The 24,322-nt window shown below is 37.9% G+C and overlaps 3 protein-coding genes across 5 annotated transcripts in view; 1 reads left to right on the top strand and 2 right to left on the bottom strand.

Moving 5' to 3' along the window:
• The window catches only part of lhfpl3 (LHFPL tetraspan subfamily member 3), a 49,770-nt gene extending 41,450 nt beyond the window's left edge, over positions 1-8,320 (bottom strand). The window contains exon 1 of the mRNA XM_023952602.2: positions 7,885-8,320. Coding sequence (XP_023808370.1) covers positions 7,885-8,320 — 436 coding nt within the window. The remainder of the gene's footprint in view (positions 1-7,884) is intronic.
• Positions 8,204-19,145, top strand: orc5 (origin recognition complex, subunit 5). 3 transcript variants are annotated; one of them, XM_078941910.1, is made up of 14 exons: positions 8,204-8,337; positions 11,676-11,768; positions 12,274-12,450; positions 12,630-12,704; positions 13,535-13,646; positions 13,863-13,993; positions 14,075-14,123; positions 16,216-16,306; positions 16,382-16,434; positions 16,531-16,643; positions 16,736-16,783; positions 17,179-17,289; positions 18,233-18,345; positions 18,451-19,145. In XM_078941910.1, the coding sequence occupies exons 2-14, from the start codon at positions 11,754-11,756 to the stop codon at positions 18,494-18,496; spliced, it is 1,134 nt and encodes a 377-aa protein (XP_078798036.1). In that variant the 5' UTR covers positions 8,204-8,337; positions 11,676-11,753; the 3' UTR covers positions 18,497-19,145. The 3 variants fall into 3 exon arrangements, with proteins under 3 accessions (XP_078798036.1, XP_004083135.1, XP_020569806.1); XM_004083087.4 differs by lacking the exon at positions 8,204-8,337 and adding an exon at positions 9,403-9,823; XM_020714147.3 differs by lacking the exon at positions 8,204-8,337 and adding an exon at positions 9,454-9,823 and having other exon boundaries at positions 11,676-11,738.
• A 1,386-nt stretch (positions 19,146-20,531) lies between these two features.
• On the bottom strand, positions 20,532-23,366 carry guca1aa (guanylate cyclase activator 1Aa). Its single transcript, NM_001104700.1, is given in 4 exon segments — positions 20,532-20,767; positions 21,506-21,599; positions 21,682-21,831; positions 23,096-23,366. Coding segments are annotated over 4 exon segments (570 nt in total). The 5' UTR covers positions 23,294-23,366; the 3' UTR covers positions 20,532-20,639.
• Between the last annotated feature and the right edge of the window lie 956 nt (positions 23,367-24,322).

Genomic DNA, 24,322 nt, shown 5'->3' with positions numbered 1-24,322 from the left:
AACATTTAATCATCATTTAGTTCTCTATGTCTCTGTTTGCTGCAGTGCGACTTTTTTTTCTCCACTCCCCTCCGGGGGAGCAGGAGTGATTCCAGATTCCTCTGTGCTCCTACACTTGGCGTGGACCTCGTCTGGCTCGTCTCGTGCCCCCATCTGGATGAAGCCCATCTGCCACACTAATCAAACATGTAGTTGTACATAAGCTAATTCTTTTTCTGAGAGTTCTGGTACATCGCCTGTCCGTCCAGGGAGAAGATCCCTCCTTCATGTAGACACCCCTAAGGTTTCTTGATTGGTAAATGGTGTATGCCGGTACTTATATAGCGCTGTTCTACCTTCCTTGAAGGCCCAAAGCGCTTTACAGTCACTGACCCATTCACCTATTCACACATTGGTGGCGGCTCCGCTGTCAACACTGGCGCCAACCTTCCGCCAGAGGCAAGGTGGGGTTCAGTGTCTTGCCCAAGGATCCTTCGACACATGGGCGAGCAGGGGGGAATCAAACCCGCAATTTTCCGATTGGACCGCCCTACCACTGCACCACAGCCGCCCCTTTTAGTTTTTCCTTTCCGAGAAGGAAGGAATAAGGGCAGGGATGCCCACGTTAGCCTAGTCTGTTTAGTTTAGTTTAGCAATCAGCCATTGTATTTTAAAAATGATTCTATGTCTTGTACAATTAGTGAAGCCTGTTGAGACAACTGTGTTGTAACATTAGGTTATATACATAAATAAAACGGAATTGAATTGAAATGAAGGTTTGAGTTTTTCTTGAAATTAAATCGGTTTTAGAGAAAGCTGTGTGGCTATAGCAGACATGTCTGTCCCTTTAAGATCCTCATCAGCCAAAGTGGGTGATCCACTTTCTTAATCCACGAGCTCAGATTGGATCCAAGTCGATTTCCAGGTGACAAGGTTGGCTTTTCATTTGTCTCATTCACACTGTGGCTTTCAATGCCTTTCTTTCTAAACCTCTTCAGTGATATTTCAGGCTCCTTTAAACGTCCATTTAGCTGTTGGGACCCCCTGTGTGCTTAAACTCAAGAGACAACGATGTGAGCACTCAGGTGGACGCCTTGCATGAGGAGTGTGCACACCTTCATGCCCGCGCCTTACGTGGGGTCATGTTACATCACCGTAAAGCCTCTTACTCTTCCTCGCACATGAATGAGAGGATGAAGAGTGGCCTGCTGTCATTAGCATGTAGCTTTGATGTGGGAGTTTAGCCTGCCTTGCAGAAAAGCACAGAGCTCGCATTATCATGTGGCTTCATTAGAAGAAACTTTTTCATTAACCCTCCCAAATAGAACTAAAGGAAAGCCTGTCAACTAAACCCTGGAACAAAGGCAGGATGGCTCTGTTGCTTTTAGTTCAAGAGAAGTGGATCAAGTGTGAAATCGGATGCATGAGATGAAGCATTTCAGAGAATTAAATGAAATTGCACATTAAACTTGGCGGAGATGTAAAAATATAAAATAAAGAGTTTATTATTCTCAAGAGTAGATGGGCTGTACAGTTTAATTCAGCCAATTTACACTCGGATGCAAATACGTAAATGTGCAGGCGGGAAGAGAAAACACGCAGATGACCAAACAATTTTTCAGTTTTAAAGAAAATTCTGTTTTATGTTAATGTTCAAAAATACCTCAGTGTTTGTATTGGTCATTTGAAAGATGGGATCAAATCTGTTGAAATACTGGCTGTTCTTTTAATGGTGCATTTTTGTACTGTTTTGTATTGAAGTATGTGCAAAAAAACAGTACTAGAAACCATTAAGTTAATTTTATTACAATAAGCAATGTGTCTCATGTGACTAAACTGCAAAAAAATAAAGATTTTTCAGTGTTCAGTACAAAGATGGAAGTGCAGATTATGTGGAAAAAAAGGTTAATTTTTTCCAGCTTTATCTGAGTTTATGAAAGGCAGAAGACAATATTTATTCATTTATCCACTAATGTGAGTAAATAGATGGTCCGTGGCCTCTTACAGGAGTGGGTTTGCTTCATGTTTCCACCTTCAATCTCAACTATGGCCACAGATCCACTAATTAAAAAAAATCAAAGTGATGTGAGGAGGTTTCACTTTCTCCTGCAGGTATGTGCACTGCAAAAACCGTATTTAAGAAAGTAAAATGCCCACTTTTTTCAAGAAAAATAGTCTTATTTAGGAATGGAATACTTTTTTTTTACTGTGGTTCGGGAGCTTGATGAAATTGAAATTTTCTGTCTTGCAAGAAAAATAAACTTACTAAGAAGTTTTTAATAAAAACATAATCTTAGTTTCAGAAAACATGTCTTGGGATTCCTGGTAAGACCGTTTTTCTTACCCCCTTGGCAGATTATTCTTAAGTTTTTGCTTATTTAAAGAAAATCTGCTGATGGGGTTAGAAGTTTTGACTTATTTCTGAGGGGCGAGTTTTTTTATTTGAAATGGTTTATTTCAAGCAATTAAGTAGAAATAATACACAACAGCAATATAAACATCAGTTATACATTCATACAGTAACTAATCAAACTTAGGATAATTATACATATTAATAAATATTGCTTGAAAGGGAGTGGAAGGAAGCGAATTTATATAATCCCACCCCGTTATACCATAACCATTTTATAACATGATTTATCAATATCCGGTTCCCAGTTTTTATCAGACAGAATTAAAAATCATAAGATATCGATTAAGCCCATGACAAAGATGAATTACTTAAGTATTACGTCAACAATAACTATTTTAGAAATCAACATGGCAAATGCAGATCAGTCATCTGAAATATATGCAGATTATGTTACTTATAAAAGCCATTCATATGAATAAAACATAATACTATATCAGTAAAGTAGACACAACACTGTTTCAGGAATGTTCATAGCAAAATTTCATCAAGTATCAAAAGTTAAAAATATGTGCAAAATTATGCTACATTAGGAAAGATTTTTGAATTAATTTATCAATTTTTGGAGAAAGTGAAGTAATATCATTAAAAGTCAATCAATTTAACAATTTTCAATAAGTGATTAATCATTTGTTTTACTTTTTTAAATATTTTTTTTGTATTTTTATTATTTTTTATAATAAAGTAATGCTGTAGGGGAAAAGTAAAAAGTTTTTTCAGTGTGGTCGGTTGTTTAAGGAGTCATCTGAGGGACTCTCCTGTCCAGTTCTGTTGGGTTTTGACCCAGTGAGGGCTTAGCCAAGTAAAAATCTGTTTAATCAATGGGAGGGCCAGACAGTCTCCAGGAGCAAATTAATTAAAAACTCCATCCATCCCTTTCAGGATCATGGGGTTGCTGGAGCCAACCCAGCTACTGTTGGGCAAAGGCGGGGAATACTCTGCAAAGGAAGGCCCCTTAAACATAAGACAAAAATTCTTCCTCCATATGCAGATTTTCTTTAAGTAAGCAAAAAAAAAAATCTACTAATCCCTGGAGAGGTTGCAAGTCTGTTTCAAGGCCACACAATCGCACAGCCTCACATGCAATTTAGGGGCAATTTTGAGACACCAATCAACCTATGAAGCAGGTTTTTGGGAGGAAATCAGAGTCCCCAGAGAAAACCACGAAAAGAACATGCAAACTCCACAAGGTCCCAGCTGGGATTACAACCAAGGCCTTCTCACTGTAAACTCACACCTTTTAATTACAGAAGAAAAACTATTTTTTCAGTAAACTGGAAACTTTTATTTACCTAGTTTAGTGACGATATTCTTATAATGAGCGTTCAAAAAGAATTTATGGTTCGTAAATTAAAAGTGATAAACATTTAACACCTCAATTGGTGAAAAAGAGGGATAAATTAAAGGCAAGTACTAAAAAGATTTTTTTTTTTTACCTCATTTGGTATTAGATCATCGGTTTGTCAGAAAATGCATGTGTTTCAATGTGCACTTTTCATTTTTCAGACTCGGCATCAGTTCCTATTATCCAGCCGGGTCTGCAGATGCAGAGGGACAGAGCTTCTGCCTCTCTGTCCTGCTCCTCTCCCAGGCACAATATGATGCTGATGAGAAGACCGGCCCTACTTCCACTTGACATCTTACTGAAGAGGTGCACATATGAATAACACAATGAAAATTCGCCTAATTACACGTCAGTCTGGTGCTGATTCGACCTGTTTACTCATGCACCGTGTTCGATGCTGCATCTCTTTTCAGATTAGAACAGCTTGAAGAAGGCTCTGCAAGCCTGTTAAAACCGCCACTTCCTGTTTTTCCTGCATGGCCATTTCTGGATCAATAAGCCTCCAAACTGACCTTTTATTGCAAAGTGAAAGCTCCCTGTTTTAGAAAGACCACTTAGTGGGCAGAGAGCGCCCCGAGGAGAGCCACTTATCGCGTGTGGAGCTGCCGGTCAGACAGCCAAGAAATGGACGGCATGTTGGAGGCACTTTGGCGACCCTCTGCGTAACCCCAGATTCTATGCAGTCTGACAAAAGTACAGCTGTTAAAGCCCAAACACTGTGGAGTGGAGATATGTGAGAGCCAGATGGCCATCAGGGTTTGGGAGGCCTTCCAGGTTATCAGGCATGTAGCCTGGAGTCAGCATCTTCATCCTGTTTTTCCTGTTGATGTCTTTTTCTACAGCTACGTTCTCACCGCGCGCTCAAAATGACTACTTCCAGTGAAAAGTCTATGTCACTGCCCCTTTCTGGCTTTTAAAACTATTGCTTCCAAGCGTCTCTATGCAGGTTTCTGCAACCATTTTCAGGATCTACATACAAAACGTTAATCTGTTTCTGGTAATGTTGGTTTATTGCTGATCTCTTTTTCACATAAATATTTCATATTTACAGCTGCTAACTTTACATGACACTGTAATATATTTGATCTTCATCCAGTTTCTGAGCTTTTGAAAAGTTCAGACTTTGAAAGGACAGAAAGTATTATTTTTGGTGTAAATAAGATGAAAAATAACCCAAAATTAACTGCAATCTAAACTACACAAGGTTTTTACATACAATTTATCCAAATCTGTCATTATTTGCTCTAGTAGCATATATAGTTAAATTCATAAAATATATTTTGCCTGTATTCTACTTTCTGCCTAAAAAAAATGCCTAAAGATGACCAGTTACGGTTTCCTTTTATTCTCATTATTGGATTTTTGAAATGCAAGCACTGACGAAGCATCTCAATGGTGTCTGTTTTAGTTGCCTGGAGATCTTTTAATGGCTCAGAGCCTGGATCGCTTCAAAAACAACGACACAAAATAGAAAATCTGAAATATCATCATAGAAGAAACAGCTTGAAGATGAGCCCAGTTTATGGTCCAATCTCATGAATTTGCCAGCAATAATCGGGTCATATCCCCCAAAAGAGCAAGTAAAGTCTTAGTTTCTTTAAAACGTTTCTTTTTGTTCTTAAAAATTTAAATCCTATAGTATCCACCCACTCCAGAGGAACATATGAACACAGATTGCTCACTTTGTACGAGTTTTTTTTCACAGAATCGGCCCCCTGGTGTAATAAGAAATGACTATAGGAGCAGCTAGATCGAGCTAAAACAGGAAAATTATGAGTCACAAAGTGATATAATAAACCAAACTTGAAGTCATAAAAGCAGCAAACTCACTTTAAATATTTAATTTTGTGTCAAAAGATTGAAAATAGGGATTTTTTTCCTTAACCTGACATTGTTTTGAAACTATCATATTTGACTTATAGACATAAATTTCTTTGTTTTTGACCTGACATTAAAATTATAAGTAAACTCCTAATTTTTTGGGGGAAAATTCAAACTAATAAGTGTGCCGTGGAAACGATCCAAACGCGTCTCGTGGCGTTCTTGCAGTGGATGCTGTGGGAAAACCGTAGCGAGCCAGAGTGTGACTCAGAGGAATAAGAAGCAGCTTTGATCTGTGACTAAAATACTGCAGCGCTACATAGTGCAGCTCATTAAGACTGGCTTGTGGTGGAGCTCATCACTGTGCTTTTACTCCAAGACAATCCAGCTCACAGCTGCTGCTGGAGCCAGTTTTGTGCCAAGAATAAAAAAAAGGGAGTGTGGTGCTGCAGCTAACCTCCCTTTAATCCACCTATTTTTTTAAACCCCTGTTGAAGTTTAGGGTCACAGGTTAAGCCAGCAGGTGGATGAGAGGTCACCGGGTCATCGTGGATGGGTGATTACAATCCAGATTGTTATCAGATGGATCAAGAGGCATTTTTAAACATTTTATTGTTAAGAAGCTTCCTCTCTGCCTATATAGTTATGACATTTAGTTTGTCATTCATGCATAGTTATGCTGGGAGGTTGTGAGGCTGCGTGCTCACATCTTCACACTACAAATAAAACTGAACCTGTTCTCTGTGAATTAAATGACAAATACTTTGTTTCCAACATCATTGGCTTCTAATAAAACTGGTTTTAGTCTTAATATATGCCCTCCATTATCAGAAAAATGCCACAAGAACATGTTAAAAACCCAGTTAGCCTCAAAGTGGGTCTTTAACTTCTGTAAGATCCGAGTAATCTGTCGAATTCTAAACTCACTTTAAAGGTAAAAATATATATAATTTCGATATTGAAGTACAAAAAATGAATCAAAATACCAACAGACGTTATTGAAACCTGTTTTCATGGTCCCAATAATTATTTTAAGTGTTTCGTCACATTTGACCACAGGAAATAAAATGTACTGTCTTTATTTTGCATGAAGGACTTCAAAATAAAAGGTATAAACAACCCAAAAGTGAGCTTCAATTGACTCAAGTGATAGAGAACATCTCTGGTGAAAACCTATATCAGGGGTCTGCAACCTCTGGCTCTTTTATCCCACCATTGTGGTTTGTCTGGTCAAAGAAACGGTTTTAAATTTAAAAAGTAACTAAGTAAGCAGTAAAGTAAAAAAAAAAATGAAAGAAACTCAAAACCTATTCACAAACTTGTGAAGGACAGTACATATCACAAGTCAAACAAAAACATTGTGCAAGATTTTTGTGTGTCGAGTACTACAGAAACTCAATTGGAGGTCAACTACCAGAACTTAGGCAGATTTTCTGTTTTTGAATTCAAGGATTTAAAGTATAATAATGCTTAAAAAATACAGTTAAAGTATTTTGATTACTTTTGTAAGTTTTTAAGTTACATTTACAATTGGCTGAGATGCACCTCAAGTGATAAAATAAACTGCTTTTTTTAATCACTGCTCTACATTTGCTGCATTGAGATGATTCTATGTGGCATGGGAAGTCTTTTATTTTGAATTAAAGTCATGTAATCCACTCCAAAAGTTGTAAACTATTTGATATTTTGAAAATTTAACAATAGAAAGTCAAAATGTATTTCAGTTATTTGCCCACATCAGACGTTTTTTACACACTATTTCTTCCCAAAAAGGAACTAAAACCTATTATCTGTCTCAGCTTAATAGAATTACATAACGTTACTTTTGTGTTGTAGTTTTCCTTTTTTACTTTTGCAAACCCCCTGGCATTTGTTTTGAAAAAGTGATGCACAGTTTATTCCTTACTGTATGTCATTTAAATGTTCTGAATAAAGACTTTAAAAAAGGGGGAAAATCATATTGTGAAATTGGGGTATTTCTTTTTTATCTTAATGTTTTATGTATGCCAAAAAAAAGTTAATTTATCATAGTAACAGTATAAATATAAATCAGTGTATTAGTTTTCTGAAGGGTGAGGTAAAACGGAGCAGGACGGTTAAGTGTTGAAAGCTGCAGACTTATGGCCGGACAATTACAGGCAAATTTGTATTATTGACTTTGTTTTTGACAAAAGATGTAATTTCAGGTGTGATCTCTTCCAAATTGCCATTCTGAGGCAATACTTTGGATTTTTTTTAATAACTGTTTTGGCTCTGTCAGTTGTTTTTCCGTCATAGCTTGACTCCTAACATCCCCCTGAACTTCCACCTGGAAGCAGAGCAGTCCTACCTGCAGCCAGCTGCATCCAGCCGCAGATCTTGTACACGGTTCCGGTGCTGCAGAAGAAGAACAGCGCGAAGCAGGCGATGCAGGTGATGACCAGCGACATGGACATGCAGATGAAGAAGGAGGCGGCTTTGAACGCTCCGGAGGGGATGCTGCTGAACTCCGTGAAGCTTCCCTGACAGGTCAGGTCCCGGGACAGTCCGTTCCCGATGCAGTAGTGGAACAGACCAAAGTAGCCCGCCTGAGGCGTGTCTGCGCCGTCCCCGATCCAGTACGGCTGGATGAAGCACACCACGTTGACGATGGCGAAGAGGATGGTGAATATCGCCCAGAGGACGCCGATGGCCCGGGAATTACGCACGTAGTTGGTTTGGTAGATCTTGGCAGCCTCCGAGGCGGGAAGCATGGTGGTGGTCGCGCTGGGGGCCCCGGGGACCATCCTCCGGTGTATGTGAGGTAAGAGACTTAAGATTTGCACTCAGTAAACAAACCTCTTCCTCGTCAGGTAGTAATCTTCATCAGAACTAGCTAATTTTCCTGTTTTACGTGGATGCTTTACGCGTCTTCAATGCGCGCTCGCATCCTTGACTTGAGCCCTCTTTGCGCTTTCCTCCTTCATCAATCTACGGGAGAAAAAGAAAGACAATCTATTGAAATGCTTGAGAAATCCTCTCTGCAGAAGGCTTCCTCTGCCCGCTCCCCTGATGTCTCCTCCTGGTGTTTCTGCCTGAGACGATAACACCGCTCCAGCTGCCACGAGTGGCTGAGATGTGGCTGAAATGGTCTGTGTGCTCTCGACGGAGCAGCAGCCGCGGATGAGATCCTATTGAATTAGAGTCGGAAGATAGTTGCGGATATTACACAGGCAACTCACATCCCTTAATCCCATTCTGACGCATTATTCCGGTAACGCGCGTAAATCCCGAACAGACACATTGATATGAAAGCAAATGCGAAGACTAAATGCTTTTGATTTTTCTGCTCGTCAATCCAGTGCGCATGACTGATACGATCAGCATAAATACAAGTTCATAAAAAAACAAGGATGCGCTCTTCCTACATATACAATTTTAAATAGGTTCGTTTACAAAATTTCTGAATTGTAGTCTATTTTCAAAATATAAATGTTAGGTATTCCTAATTAGTTTAGTTTGGTTAAATTTAATTATCATATTTCTTAAAACAAACACACAAATAATCCTAAAAAGGTGAAAGGTTAGAGACAATAAAATAAGTTTTATTGGGTAATGGGTAAATCAGGAAGGTTATTTACAATACAGATTAGCCAAAATATGTATAATTACTCGTTTTAATAAAAAAAAAATCATTCTTAACAGCTCATACTAGATGCATACTCTCCAACGTTTTTAAAATTACACATCATAATTATGAGATATATATGAAATAAAGTATAATTATTTATTTCGTTTCTTTTTTTAAAATACTTTTTGATTTAAAAGATGTCTAAAGTTGTTTTTTATTTTATGTTTCGGATTTTTACTACATTACCCAGAGTTCCACAATACTTTTCTGATTGGATCATACGGAGGCGGAGTTTATGACGTAATCCAACGGCGCGCAAAGTGATCGCAGCCGGTTTCAAGTACATTTGCTCGTTTTTCCTCGATAAAAACGTAGTTTTTGAGGAGTGTTTTAAAGTTTTGTATCACGCGCTTTCTTCGACTTAACGACGTCAAGTTCACTTTTTTGCCGCTAACGCTGGCGACCGTCATCTTTATTTTCGTGAAAGTTAAGCTAATGTTTTGGTTTGTTTATTAGTTTAGCTCCTCGTGGCTTCAACTATAAAGTTAGAACCAAGAAAAGCAGAATGGCGGGACTGTTAGAGCATCCTGGATACGACGAGGAGAGGCTGAAGAGAGCCGCAGAGCAGCTGCCCTGCAGAGAAGTTCAGGCTGGGATGTTGCTGTCCCTTATGGGAGAGGTATGGGGCCGTTAACTCAAGGAAGGTCCACCTGATAACAAAATTCCCAAAGCAAAACAGTGTAATTATTAGTCAATGTATTTATAAAATAATAATAATAAAGTTTTTCATAAATTCTCATTCTCGTGTTAAAACACCAGTCGGAGTTGCTTTAATACCCACTCTGATTCATTAAAAATTGTTTGTAACATGTACTTGTGGCATTTTTCCAATGTTCTAAAAGTATTTCTTTATTAAAATTGTGATCCAGGACCAGACGAAAAGGCTCTGTTTGAAAAAGATCGTATATTTGTGATGTAGAAAACACACAAGCTCCCTGCTCAGCTCCATTCTGATGCACTTGTAAACAAATAGATCCATGTATGTCTTTGTTTTCTTCGCCCAAACTAGTGTCTGGCGCCCAAATGTACGGCTGGATATAGCTCCAATATTGCTCACCCTTTTTGTTGCACCAGTAATGTTAGTTTGGGTGTTTGAGAAAGATAGTGGGAGAGTGTAAACAGAGCTGTGGGCAGGGTTACTCTGTGCCAACAGTCTTTCCCACAATCAGACGTGAATTTATAATGAATTACTGCCGCTCTGCAGAAACTATGTCTTAGAAAATGTCAGAGGGTTTTTGATTTTAGCTAAAAAAGGGCATCATCATAATTAAAAGACCACTGGGAACACTTTGTAAATAAATCAAAAGATGAATATAGTAGGTTGTAATTTTTATTATTATTATTATTATTATTTAAAAGTGTGTTCATGAATAGGAATTTAGTCTTTGTGAGACGAGATAGATTAAAGAGACTTTGGACAGAAACGTAGTCGTATTGTTCTTGCTATTTTTAAATTCTTACTTAAAATATAGAGACACACCTTGCACAATTACAGACTACCGTATTTTCCGGAGTATAAGTCGCACCAGCCCAAAAATGCATTATAAAGTAGAAAAAAACACAGATAAGTCGCACTGGACTATAAGTCGCATTTTAACTTTCACAACCTTATATGACACAATCATAGCAGACTGTTTATCTAATAATTTCACAGTAATTTTTTCTCAAACTTATTTATTTATTCCTTTCATGAAGCATCATTGGCTAACTAATACTCTGTTTTCATCCTGTATTTGTAGAAACAGTTTTCACTTTTATTGCATTTCTGAATCTATGAAATCTTTGGAAAATAGAATATTATGTTGTTAGCCTTCAAGATCTAACTGTAAAAAAAAGTTTGCTGATTCTCTGAGTCACTGAACATACTCTTAACACTTAACACTTACACTTAACACTTACCTCATACATCAAATTGACCCAGGAACATCATCTCTGTTCCTCACAAATGAACATAACAGGAGGGTTAACAATGTATTTATTTCAATTTATTTCTAATATAAGTCGCTGCGGAGTATAAGTCGCACCCCTTGCCAAACTATGAAAAAAAGTGCGACTTATAGTCCGGAAAATACGGGTATTTAAAATAAATACAAGAACTAAAAATAAAAAGGGAAATTTGGTGAAACAGGTGAGATGGACTTTAAAAATATGGAGTCACATTAGGCTAATAATTTCATTAAATAATGGACACTGTACTGAAATATGATATTTCTCTAAGTGTTACTCAAATATGTATATTTTGTATGTAATGATCTTGTTTTTATACTATTTTAAGCTGCCTTACAATCATCTTGAGCGTCTTGATAAGCGCTTCAAATAAAATAAAGTAACCCTTTTATTCTTGGGCATTTAGGTGATGACTAATATAGTATTTAGAGCATTTTTCAATGTATTATGTTGTTTTTACCTAGTACTGGTGCAATGATCTAATATTATTGACAGTAACATTCGTGTTATTTTTCTCTTGACAGCCACACCAGTACTGCTACCCCTCAATCTTCATCTACGGTCATCGGGCTTCAGGAAAAAGCCATGTAATAAATGTTCTGATGAAGGAGCTGGAGGTGATGTCTGTTAAATCCGTGGTTGTTTTGGTTTAGATGTGGTTTCTCAGTGTTGTCTTTTGACAGCGTCAAAGAAAAGATGGATTCTGAAAGCTTTTTCTCCTTAGGGTTTCATCTTTTTCGAAGTTGAAAGGATAATGAAGGAATGACAACAACAAGAGAACACGGGGTTTCTTTCAATAAACACTGAAAGAGTGTTTAGTTAATTAAACATTGCGCTTTTTTCAAGTAAATAAGTGGATTCTGGTGATGTCAATTACATTTGTGGGTTACAAAAGTAAAACGTGAAAAAGATGTGTTTTTGCTAAAACCAAAGGATTATTTATCATTTACATTTAATCTGCAAAAGATAAAATCCACCCTCTAAAGTGTTGTCTTTGTTTGGGCAGTATGTTGTTGGGTTTTTAAAAAGTAGCAGCTGGGATTTTTGTGCCATGTGATGTTTTTTTTTTTTGTGCATCCTCCAGAGTTCTCAGTTTCCTTCTTACACCTCCTCTTCCTGCAGCTTCCTCACGCCACGCTCAGCTGTGTCGAATGCGTTTCTGTCGCGCTGCTGTTTGAGCAAGTCTTGCGGTCCTTCTTCGGGTGCGACGTGGCCTCGCTGCTCCCTCGCAGCCCCTCCCTGACAGACTTTGTGCGCATTTACCGCCAGCAGTCGCCTGCCCGGCAAACGCGCTACATTGTGAGTTCACGCTCCTCCCTCCTTTTTTCCCATCGTTTGTGCTCTCGTGACTCATGGTTTTCACTTGAAAAATGCTGAAATCGTAATTTTTCCATCTCCAAATCGTTTCATCTGTTCAAATTTAAGTCTAAGAAGTTAACTGCGAGTGGATATGATGAACTCTATTTTGAATTTTTTAGGTCATGGAAAAAGCGGAACTTCTGAGAGACGCCGATGCTAACCTCCTCCCGGCTCTCCTCCGCCTGCAGGAGCTGGTGAGATGATTCAGCTCTTTGTCTCATCTGTCCAGCATATTTTTGCTGGAGGGTGTGGTTGATGAAGGAGGGAAGGAAATCATTTGTAACGGATGACCTTTTGCTTGAGTGCAAGATTTTTCATAATGTTGTATGGAGGAAATAGTGTTAATTGTTCAATGCATTTTATTAGAGACTCAAGTGACAGATTGTCTTTTATTCTAGGAAGTAGTTTATTGGAACATTGTCTGCATTTTTACACAATAATTAGGATACAGAGTCATTTAAATATGCTGAAAGATAAAGAAAAGTTTTTTTTTAAGGGGAGTTATTAAAGACATATTTATTTGACTCAAATATCCACAGATAATTCAGATTCACTTCATTTATAAAGGGTTGAAACAGTTTATTCATTTTCAATAACTGAAGCATCTGCTGCTACAATTATATGCACCATATTCAGAATAAAAATCATTTCCTAGTTGTGTAAATAATCACAAAGGTGTAATTACATGTGTTTCAGTAGCAGGAATATTCTTGGGCGTTTTTGAAATATTACACAACAAAGGCTAAAAGTCATCCTAGCTGGGTAAAAAGACCACTTTTGTTGGATCTTTTTTTATAGAATATTGTCACCTGGTACTAGGTGCGTACAAATTGTGGTTTTTAAATGTGTGACAGTGGGGAAATTTTCACTCAAAGATAGTACCGTAGAAAGCGAAAACAATCTGATCTCTGGCGTCCAGGACTGCTGCGGGCCATAATGACGGCTGCAGCTGCCACGGGGAGCTCTGACTGAGCTGTAGCATAGCCTAATGCTCTGTTTGCTGCTGTGTGCATCTTTTCTGCAGGTTGAGGACAATGTTACTGTCATCCTGCTCAGTGAAATAGTCTGGGACACGTTCAGACCGAACACGGGCTGCTTTGAGCCCCTCCTGCTCCACTTCCCAGACTACAGTAAAGGTATTCACAGGCTCACTCTGCTAAATCTGAACTTGCAATCGTGTTTTCACAAGTCAGGCATCAGCTTTAGTTGAATATTTAATTCTGATGCAGCACTGTATAAATTCAGCAGCTGGTGGGAGGCCTTTATTGTGAAAATCTCTTGCTGCTTTGCATGTTCTGTATCTTTGTGAATTTGAGGTCAGTGATGTTGGAACTTTATTGGTGTGTTTGCAGTTGAGCTGCAGCAGATTTTGTCTCAGGACAGACATCCTTCCTTTTCCGCTGAGCTTTACTCCTTCTACGTCAGCGTCCTGCTGGGAGTCTTTTACTCGGTCTGCCGAGACCTACGAGAACTGCGACACCTGGTCAGAAACCCAAACTTCACTCCAAGTTAAGACACTTCGCTTCAGCGCCAGACTCATTTCTGCTCCTTCTCTTTTCAACAGGCTGCCCTCAACTTTTCAAAGTTCTGCGAGCCATTGGCCGAAGGGAAAGGTAAAACATCTCAACTAGCAGTGCCCAAGTTCAGGCCTCGAGGGCCGCTGTCCTACAATGTTTTCCAACCAACCTGCCATTAAAGCTCCTTATTGGCTAAACACACCTGATCCAGGTAATCAGCAGCAGAAGGACGGTCCTCGAGGCCGGGATGTGGGCACCCCTGATCTAAAGAAATGATCAAATTTTACCCTACATGAATTTAGCTGCATTTAATACTGTTTAAGGATAGTCGTTTGGATGTTATTTTAAAGACCCACTCCAATGAAAATCATGTTTTTAACATGTTCTTGTGGCATTTTTCTGATGATAGAGGACATATCATGACTAATGATAATTAAAAGGCCACTGGAAATGCTTTAAAAATAGATCAAAAGAGGATCGGAGTGGGACTCACCGAAGGTTTCTGCTTATAGTTTCCCACTAGTATGAAGTTTGATCAATTAGGTCTGTTGATGTTTAACTTTCTGGATAAAGTTTGTCAGAAACAATAAAACAAAACAAGTCCGCAATCAGATGTGTATTTAAAGTCATCAAATGAAAGCTTAAAAATGTCACAATTTATTTTAAAAAAATTTCAGTTTAATGAAGTAATTTTTATTTTAAACTTAAGAAATAGTTTCAATTAACTATTTTTTTCCCACTAATCTAGGGGAAAAAATATTTCACATAATTTGGGATTATTACTTTTAGATTGTCATCGATGTCGGGAAGAAATCTAATTCACATGTATTCAATTGTGTCTGAGATAGATATTTTGAGAAAGAAATCGGAGACAAATGAAGTAAAGTGTTAAGTTGAGAGCTAAACTCCAGAGCAGATGTACAATAAAATAACATTTTTGCTTTAAAGACCCACTCCTTTCATCTTTTGATTTATTTTAAAATAGTTCTGTGACCTTTGAATTATTTTCATGTCGTTTTTTATCTTAAATTAAAAAAAAATTTTTGTTGTTAATGTTTTCTAAGACCTAGTTTCTGCAGTAGATTAGTAGAAATTAGTCTCTGAGTTGTGGTGGGACTGTTGGCGTGGAGGACCCCCACCCTCTGTGTTGCTGAGAGCTCGTAAAGGGAGCTTGTGGTCCGTCAAGCGTATTTTAATGCTCTTTTTTCAACAGGATATTTTTGTCTGCTCTTGATTCACAACTATAGCTATCAAGAAATACTCAATTTCAAGCTCAGTTTTATTTCTATATGTCCTCCATCATCAAAGAAATTGCAACAAGAACATGTTAAAAACACCAAAAACGCAATTTTCAATGGAGTGGGTCTTAAGATACTCCTTATGATTTGTCCTATGAACATAAAAATGTTACAAATTTCTTTAAAAAGACTCCTAAAACAAGGTTTATTGAATTCCTGACATTATGGTTCTCTCCTTCTTATGTAAAAATGTAAATTTTGCACTAATTTTGGCACTTTTTAGGTCCCAAAGTCAGAGACTTTTTTTTTTTTTTTTTTGCACTTTCTGATGTGTTAAGAACTGCAAATTTGCTTACATCTGCTTTCCTGCTAAATCTAACAGGTTTTTTTTCTGCACACACTCATTAAAACGTGTAATTTCTAAGCGTTTACACACATTCAACCGTGTGCTAATAGGAAAATGTGGTCACTGGATGTTTTGAAGTCATGCCGTTTCTGGAGATTTTTTGAGTAGACGGGACACATTAGTGGAGAAGCTTTTTCTTGTATTTTATTGTTTGTGAAAACGTCTTTTTGAGGACGCCGAGTGCAGACAAAAAAAATAGCCCGAGTCCCAGCTGGACGTGAGCGGATGTGACGGCTCATGTCATCTTCTTCACATTAAATCTCAACTGTTTACTGCTTTGCTTCTGTGATTTGGAGTCTTTATGCCCTCTTTTGAGTTGCTGTTTATCTAAAGGCGTAACCACAAATAAGGGAAACGTTTTCTCTGCTTTATTTAATGTAGAAAATGTATTCTGGGTCATTAAATGCAAGAAAATGGTCCGAAACGCTAAAAGATGTTGCATAAAAAAAAACTTGGCTGGAGATTAATTTTTTTGTTTTTAGCTTTTTTCACTTGTTAATGAACAAAATACAGCTAATTTATGTTTTATGTTTCATACATTTAGTGAAGGAAACAGACACACACAAGTTGTGGAAAAACATCGAGCCTCACCTCAAAAAGGCCATGCAGACCGTTTACCTACGCGAGGTTTCAAGGTGTGACCGCTGCACGTTACTTATCCTTAAGATGAAATTCCAGCTGTTTTTCAATGACACTTGGCTGTGCTTCAGTCTTCAGTGGGAGCAGATGCAGCAAATGGAGGAGGAGACGGGAGCTCTGAAAGGTGCCAGCACACATGAAGACCTGCCGCATGCGACCATCCTCTGCAGAAAACACAAGACAGAAATCCGCAACTCTTCTCTTTTTTGTCTCTTCTAAGGTTTATCAGCTCACACTCATGTCGAGCTGCCGTTTTACTCAAAGTTCCTGCTCATCGCTGCTTATCTGGCCTCCTACAATCCTGCCCGCACAGATAAACGCTTCTTTCTGAAGGTAAAACTATTCTACTTCTTTACAGTCTTATTTCTGTTATGATTTTTTTTCTGACTTAAAAAAAAAAAAGTAAAACAATTTCTGCCCAACAGCACCATGGAAAAATAAAAAAGACCAACTTTCTGAAGAAAAATGAAAAGGTGATTGCAGTTTCATAAACTGAATTTAAAGTCCCACTCTGATTATCTTTTGATCTATTTTCATTTATAGCCTAAAATAAAAATAAAAAACTCTTTTTTTCATTACAGTTACTGCCCAACAGCAGCAGTTCATTAGAAATTCGCCTCAGCGTTTTTCCTACGTCACAAATAAGATCTTTTTCCAACAGTGTTTTTTTTTTGTCTGCTCCTGATTCACAATTTGAATGAAGAAATACTCAGAAATGCTTCATTTTCTTTATAATTGTCCTCCATTGTGAGACAAATGTTACAAGAACATGTTAAGAACACCAGAGTGGGTCTTTAATTAGGCTTCAGTTTTATGCACACATTTTCACATGTAATGCCGAATGATACATATAGTTTCTGTCTGGTAGACCACTAACCACCTTCTGGGGCCGAAGCCCTTCCCTCTGGACCGCCTGCTGGCCATCTTCTACAGCGTGGTGGACGGCAGAGTCGCTCCGACCGCCAGCATCTTCTCCCAGGTCAGAGGTCATCTTGCTCTGATATCCCGAAACGCTTCGCTATCGACATTTGTGCCGTATTGCAATTCACCGTGTGGGTGTAAAAGGGACAGTGGCTCTGAAGTGCAAATCAAATCAGCAAATCGGTCCACGCAAAAAAGTGGATTTATTTAAGATTATGACAATTATCAAAGCAAAGTAAATAAATAAAAAAACATTTGTACGCAATGGATTTCTAATAAGTAATGTTTTTTTAAGTTGTATTTATTTTGCTTTTTTATTGTCCCTGTGATGTTAAGTTTTTGTGTTGAGTGATTTGTTGGTGTGATTTGCCCTTCAGGGCCACCGTAGAAGGAGCTCTAAAACACGTAAAACTGAAGGGATGTTCTCACAGCAGAGGTCTGTCTGTCAGCTGCTTCCTCCTTGGATGGAGTAAAGATGAAGAGTTGGGCGCAGAACCTTGGGAGGAAACTCCAAACTCTGAAGCTTTTGACCTTCACCAAGTTCCCTTGATTCGGCCGAGAACAAACCCCTGCATTAAGGAGGTTTCGTTCCACTGATGCCTCAGATTGTCGCCGTTCTTCTGTCCGCCGCCGCAGCTTGGCGCCGCCTCATTTCAGCAATCATCTGATTGCAGGGCTGAATCTTTGCCTCGGAGTACTACAATGAATAAAATGTCATTTCACACTTTTTATGCATTTTCCACCCCATGATTGAGGTCTGGATGTTCAAAATGATGTATTTCTGCATTATATGCCGTTAAATCAAACCTAATAAACCCTCAGATGAGAGAATTTTCCACCCATACGGTCAGGAGTTTGGGGATCTGAGGCCAGAAAGTTAGGCTAGACCCACATCAGCTGCTGCTTGTTTACTGTTAGAGGCGCCAGCATCAAAGTTTAAAAAAGCACCGACTCGCAGCGGATCAGCAGAGTCATTCAGGTGGTCCTCTCTCATCCGTTAGATCTCATCTCTGGTGACCTTGCAGCTGCTGGCTCAGGTGAGTCACGACGACCAGCTTGATAGCCCAAAGTACAAATGTGCCGTTTCTCTGGAATTCATTTGCAACATATCCAGGTGAGCGCGCCCGCCTGAACCTCATCACACATGACTGATGCTGACTGAACCGGTCAAGGGAACTGACCTTTGTGCACGCTTTCACGTGTTTGACTTGTTTTCCAGGACAGTGAACTTTGACATCATGAAGTATCTGTACGACTTCCTGTGAGGCGGCGGCAGCGGTGGCGTGCGAGCCATTGGTGACAGAATTACAAAGAGCGCTTTCTTTCTTTACTGCAAGGATTCATGTGAGGACAAACAACCATCACAACAATGAGGGACATTACTGTTTGTGCTGCTGCCCCCTTGTGGTTGATGTGGTTGTTTGCTGTTTATTCCCAAAATCATAATAAATATTTGCATTTCTGCTAAATAATGACCACGTTGTCAAGGTGATTTAATCCATTTTCACCCTCCATTATACATATTAGGTCAATTCTTTGTATATTCAATATTCAAAGCGACCCTGGATGCAAACTCTTCACCTTCATTTCCTAGATAGACAACAAAACAGCGAAATGATTAAAGCATAATTTATGTACCGGTAGTTAAAACAATTCTGAAAGCTGTAGGACTTTAGTGTCTTTACAGCTACTGAGCTCACCTGGCAGCATCAGGTGAGTCATCTTTGCTCAGACGGCAGGATTGTTGATTCTTGTCTATACTTTATTCCTGCTGATAAGGAATAAATATCTTATTTTTAATATCTAATCATTCTAAGTTTGATACGTCTTTGAATGAATGTATGAATGCTTATTGTATTGTTTTGTGCATTATTCCGTGATTGCTTGAAATAAACCATTTCAAATCAAAAATAAGTCAACGCTAAAGTATTTTTTGTAACAAATCCAGAAGCTCTGAAATAACTGTTAAGATTGGATTTTGTTTATTAAGACATACATTTTTTTAATGCAAAGATTAGAGGAAAATCTGTCTAAAAGGACACTTGTGTGAAAAGAAAAATAATTATTTTTGCGATACTTTCAAGGTAATGGACAGACGTTTAGGAAAAAAAATACTTAATGTTGTATTTTCTTACAAATTATTGAAAGAATAATTTGAACTTTTATCTCTGAAAGCTTTTTCTCAAAAGACAGAAACAAGACCATTAAAGATGATCTCCGATTAACGTATGATCTATTTTAAAAGCGTTTCCAGGGGACTTTTAATTATGTTCATATTGTTTTCAACCAAAAATCCAAAAACGTGTTATTTTTCTAGGACATCATTTCTGCAGCACTACTTTGCTTTTGACTTGTGGGCGGGTCAGTAGCAACCCCGCCCATTGCTGAGAGCTCTCTGTTTACTAGCTTACAGCCCCACCCTAAACATAACATTATCTGTCCAACAAAAGCGGCGAGCAATTTTTATGGGAGTGGGTCTTTAAGCTGTCTTTCCAGGTGTTGATTGGTGTGGTGCTAATATTTATATTGATTTACTTTTTCTTAATATAAGTGAGACAAGGGCATGCATATGAACTTTATTGCAATCATTAGTAAACATTTTATTTCATTTCCATAGAAAAAAGTCCTATTACAAGAGTTTAGCCATCTTTTTTTTTTTTTTGCTATGAGTTTTAATGTTTTATTACTGATTTTTATTTTTTATTATAGAGTACAGGTGAGAAAAACCAAACTTTCTGCAGTGTTTCAACAGAAGGCACCTGATCATCACAGTTAAGTAAAAATGATCTCAAATTTATTTCTAAAGAAGAAAAAGCAAATCCTCCTTAATAAATGCTGCAAAAGAAAAAAATGGTTACATTTTTTGCTACAGAAATTAGAAAAAGAATAAAATCAGCATCTTCAGCTGGGATTTACATCCGTTTTATAGCTACTGTTGTGAGCCGAGGTCAACCAATGCAGAGTTGTAATAAAACCTTAAAGGCTTGAAACAATAAACAGGTGTGAGAAATGTCGTGCAAAAGGACCTAGAAAGTGCAGTTTAGCTGGCGTAACTGCAGCTCTGCTCCACTATCCGCCTGCCTGATCCCCTTAGGGTGTCTGAGGCTAAGTGACCTGTCTGAGACATCATCCTTCATGCCAGAGTGGCCTTGGGAGAGCTCATCTTCATCATGCAAAGGACAGTGACCAGCCTTCATAGGGTGACTGAGTCATCCCACTTAGAGTGCATCCTTTGGAGATTAAACACAGGATATGTCAGTGTTCGCCGCTCACTGGTGTCACATTAAGGTAGACTCAATCTGAAGAGAGATCTCCCTTAAGGAGACCCTTTTTTTATTTTTCACCAGAGGCAGCAAAAGCTGACGCACTCGGGTCAAACTATGAATGAAGATCAGGTGGCAGACATCCTTAAACGCTGTGCCTCCGGTTGTGGATCATGGCCACAATGTGGCGAAGGTCCAAGCTTTTCATCATGACTTCCATGAAGTCTTCGTCACTCCGAGCACCCTCCACAAACTCCTCCAGGGAAAGCTCGCCTGCGTGAAGAGATGGGTGACATTTCAAGGTCAAACTAGTTTTTTTGAAGCTCATCTAAGGACGTTTCTAGCTATCTAGAAAACAGGTAGTCGGTTACAAACCACAAAAACTTGAATATTGATGTAAGCTTTTTGCCTCTCGAACATTTTTACAATTACTTGACCCTTTAAATGTGCCATGTTAACGTATAACAACCAAAATGAAATACTTTTGGTGCATAAATTACATTACGTACCCTTTAGTTTGTGCAGAAACTGATACTTTTGCCTTTTAGTTTGTCAAGTTTTCTTTTATGTTGCAAACTTAACTTACATTTAACAATAATAATCATATATGTATATATAAATGGCACTTCTACGAAAAAGATTAACACATTAGGATTAATTGTTTTGTATATTCATTAGATTACATATCTATTTTTCTCTATTAATGTACATTATGCATTTTTCTTTTATTATTTTGAAATTATTAATATTAGTGGTCGTCTTTGTATTTTCTAGGAGCAGGCTAAGCTTCTTCCTGCTCCCATTCAAAATGTTTTGTATTATTATTACTGTTATCTATAAGGTTGCATCATTTAGACTGTATTCTGATTATTAACATGAAACAAATTAAATGAAACTTTGACTCAATCATTTTTTTTATTGTCTGGTATCTGATGATTCCTTGTTTTTTTGTATTTTTGTGAGTCATTTCAAACCTCCCCTGTCCTCCCCATTAGTCTATCTGCTGCTCACCATCTCCGTTCACATCAATCCTGTCAAAGACGTTGTTTGTGAATTCCTCTGCAGTCATTTCCTGATTTTCATTCCCGTTGATTGCTCGAATGGCCTGTGATGGACAAATAAAGTCAGTTTGAGTACTTGGAAAGGTTCTGGAAAACAGATGATGATGAGAGCATTATTAGCTCCACCTTTATGATGTTCAGGAGTTCGTGGCGGTCGATGCAGCCATTTCCATCCACATCATACAGTTTGAAATACCAGCGCAGCTTGTGCTCCATCTTTCCCCGCATCACCAGGCTCAGAGCTGCCACATACTCCATGAAGTCTATGTATCCATCCTGCAGCAACAAAAAATTCAGTCATCATGCACAGACACAGTTTCTCAGACTTCCACGTATGAATAAATGCTCAATCTCAAAGCTGAGTCAGAACAGAGGATTATCTGCAGGGACGCATCAAAGCATCTCAGTGATCAAATCGAGCTCGGTGATTACCGCAGCCTTTTGCCGGCTGAGGGGGACACTAAATATAGATTCTGCACAAGACATCCAGGATGAACGGGAAAAATGCTGTTGTGAGGAAAGAGCAGCTACATTTAAGGGAGCCTTACTTCTCTGTTTTAGCAAATGTTTGCTTTAATCTGGATCACAGGAGTTTATTTTGAAGGAAAATTGCAGATTTGATGAACTAAGGACTATTTGATAAACCCAGTAAATTATCTATTACCTGTTTTTCTGTATTTAGTTACCCTTAGAAAAAAGTCTTTAAGTGTACTACAAGTATACTTAGTCTATCCAAAAAGTGATGCAGTATACTCGAAGTTTATGCATTGCATATTTAAAATGTTCCAATTTAGTCTGAAGAACTATTCACCTAGTGTTCTTACTTAAAGTATACTTAAAAGAAAATAAACTTCAAGTGAAATACTTTTTGCTCAGGGTAAATATTGAAGAAATTATAAAGGTAGGGGCTAAAAATGTCTTATTTAACTTCAATTGTATAAAAATTACTTGAAATTGTGAAATTGAAAAAAAAATACATTTCCTTAAGACATTTGTGCTAAAAAAAAAAAACAACACAACTCAACTTTTCACTCATATTTTTCCAGCTTTTAATTGAGATAAAAATACCAACTCAAAGCAGTTAAAAAGCTTTTTTTTATTCCAAATAGTTGCCCTCGAAGTTTTCATTATTCTTAATTATTTTCCTCACAGTTTTAGTTTGGGAGATTTCATTTTCATTTCATAGCATTTCATTTTTATTTGTACTTAATTGATGATCAAAATAACTAAAATAAAAGCAAAAGATAAAGTTTAGGAAGTCAAATATAAACAAACAGGCAGCAAAGTAATGTTAAAGGAGTAAAACAACAAAAAGATGTTTTTCAAAATAAACTGACATGGAAAACTCCTGAACTTGTAGTAAAATATTTTACTTTGAAAAGAAAAAGAAGTTGTAAAAGTAAAGCAGTTATTATATTTCTTGAATGCAGATTTGATGCTAGATTTCAATTCATGACCTAATTAGTGTTATTAGTCATTAGAAACATGAAAAGCTGGTCCTCCAGTGAACTTGGGAGTGAAACCGCAGCACAGACATTACCTTGTTCATGTCAAACGTCCGGAACATCTGTTCTATGTAGGCGTTGGCCTCCATGTCCAGACCTTTCAGCCCGAAAAACTGCTTGAACTCGTGCAGCGTGAGCTGACCCGAGGGGCACTCCGTCATGAACTTCTTGTACCACAGGTGCATTTCCACAGCCTGCAGGTCGTCCACGGTGCTTCCTGTGGAGTTACCCATTTCTGAGGGAGCTGATGATGAGGCTGCTAACTCTCACCCGATTTGGTCTACTGTGAAGCGGACGTTATCCCTGTTCACAGTCACTCAACTCTGGGAACCTTTAGGGTGAGATTGGCGGCCAGTCGGGGCCTTTTGTAGTTCACTGTGTTTCCAAGCCCAACCCACTTGATGTCCTCCTGGGGTATAATCACTGGCTGTAATCCAGACAACCACACAGATGATCAGCTTAATCACTTGTGTAAAAGGACAGGTTAGCCGTCCCACGTTTACCCGAGTCCTGCTGACAGGCAACTTTCAAACCCTCACGTGCATCAACATGAAATCCTGTCCTGCCTGTGGATCGGTCTGAAAGTCTCAGTTGAAAGATTCAGTTTTAGCATTTAGATGTTACCTAAATAGTAATACATGCTCAAAATGTTACAGTAAAGAGAAGAAAAACACTCAACCGATTCATTTTCAAATTAAAAGCTTCTTCTGCAGACATTTTCAAACCATCTGACAAGGTAAACCACACAGCAAATAGTACTCACATTTAATTAAAAAAAAGAATTAGGTATTGCAGTTGTACACAATTGCTTTTTAAGTAAATGTCTACTTACTATTTATGTTTAGGCCCTCCTCTATTTTAATGTTTTTTATTTAGATTTGGATTTAGTTTATTTCAACCAATCAAAACAAAAAATACCAAAGACAAACCAAATAAACATATATGTAGACATAAATGTACAAAACTTTGGACGATTGCTCATGAGTTGATTGGAAAAAAATGACAAATTAAGATACAAATCCTTATCTATATCCACGTACAAATGCAAATGATACCATTATAATTGCTCTTAATCATAAATAAGATCATGTACTTATAGATACAAACATGACAAATCAAATACAAATAATCCCACTCTTATAATACTTTTTTATTGAATTTAATATATATCTAATCTTCTGATTAGATTCATGTATACTTATACTTTAATAGTATAACAAAGCTGAAGTGCTTATTGATTACATTAAAAAAAACATTACATT

The sequence above is a fragment of the Oryzias latipes genome, chromosome 23 (assembly GCF_053564925.1).
Source record: "Oryzias latipes strain Hd-rR chromosome 23, Olatipes_Hd-rR_3.1".
NCBI lineage: Eukaryota > Metazoa > Chordata > Actinopteri > Beloniformes > Adrianichthyidae > Oryzias > Oryzias latipes.
This window is presented reverse-complemented; position numbering and strand designations above follow the sequence as displayed.

What these genes read in the sequence shown, in the direction of transcription:
- orc5 (XM_004083087.4), top strand. Translation starts at nt 9,710, where the DNA reads ATGGCGGGACTGTTAGAGCATCCTGGATACGACGAGGAGAGGCTGAAG. An exon ending in TTCTGATGAAGGAGCTGGAG is followed by an intron (nt 11,769 to 12,273) that starts GTGATGTCTGTT and finishes CTCTTCCTGCAG; the next exon opens with CTTCCTCACGCCACGCTCAG. An exon ending in TTCATTTGCAACATATCCAG is followed by an intron (nt 18,346 to 18,450) that starts GTGAGCGCGCCC and finishes CTTGTTTTCCAG; the next exon opens with GACAGTGAACTTTGACATCA.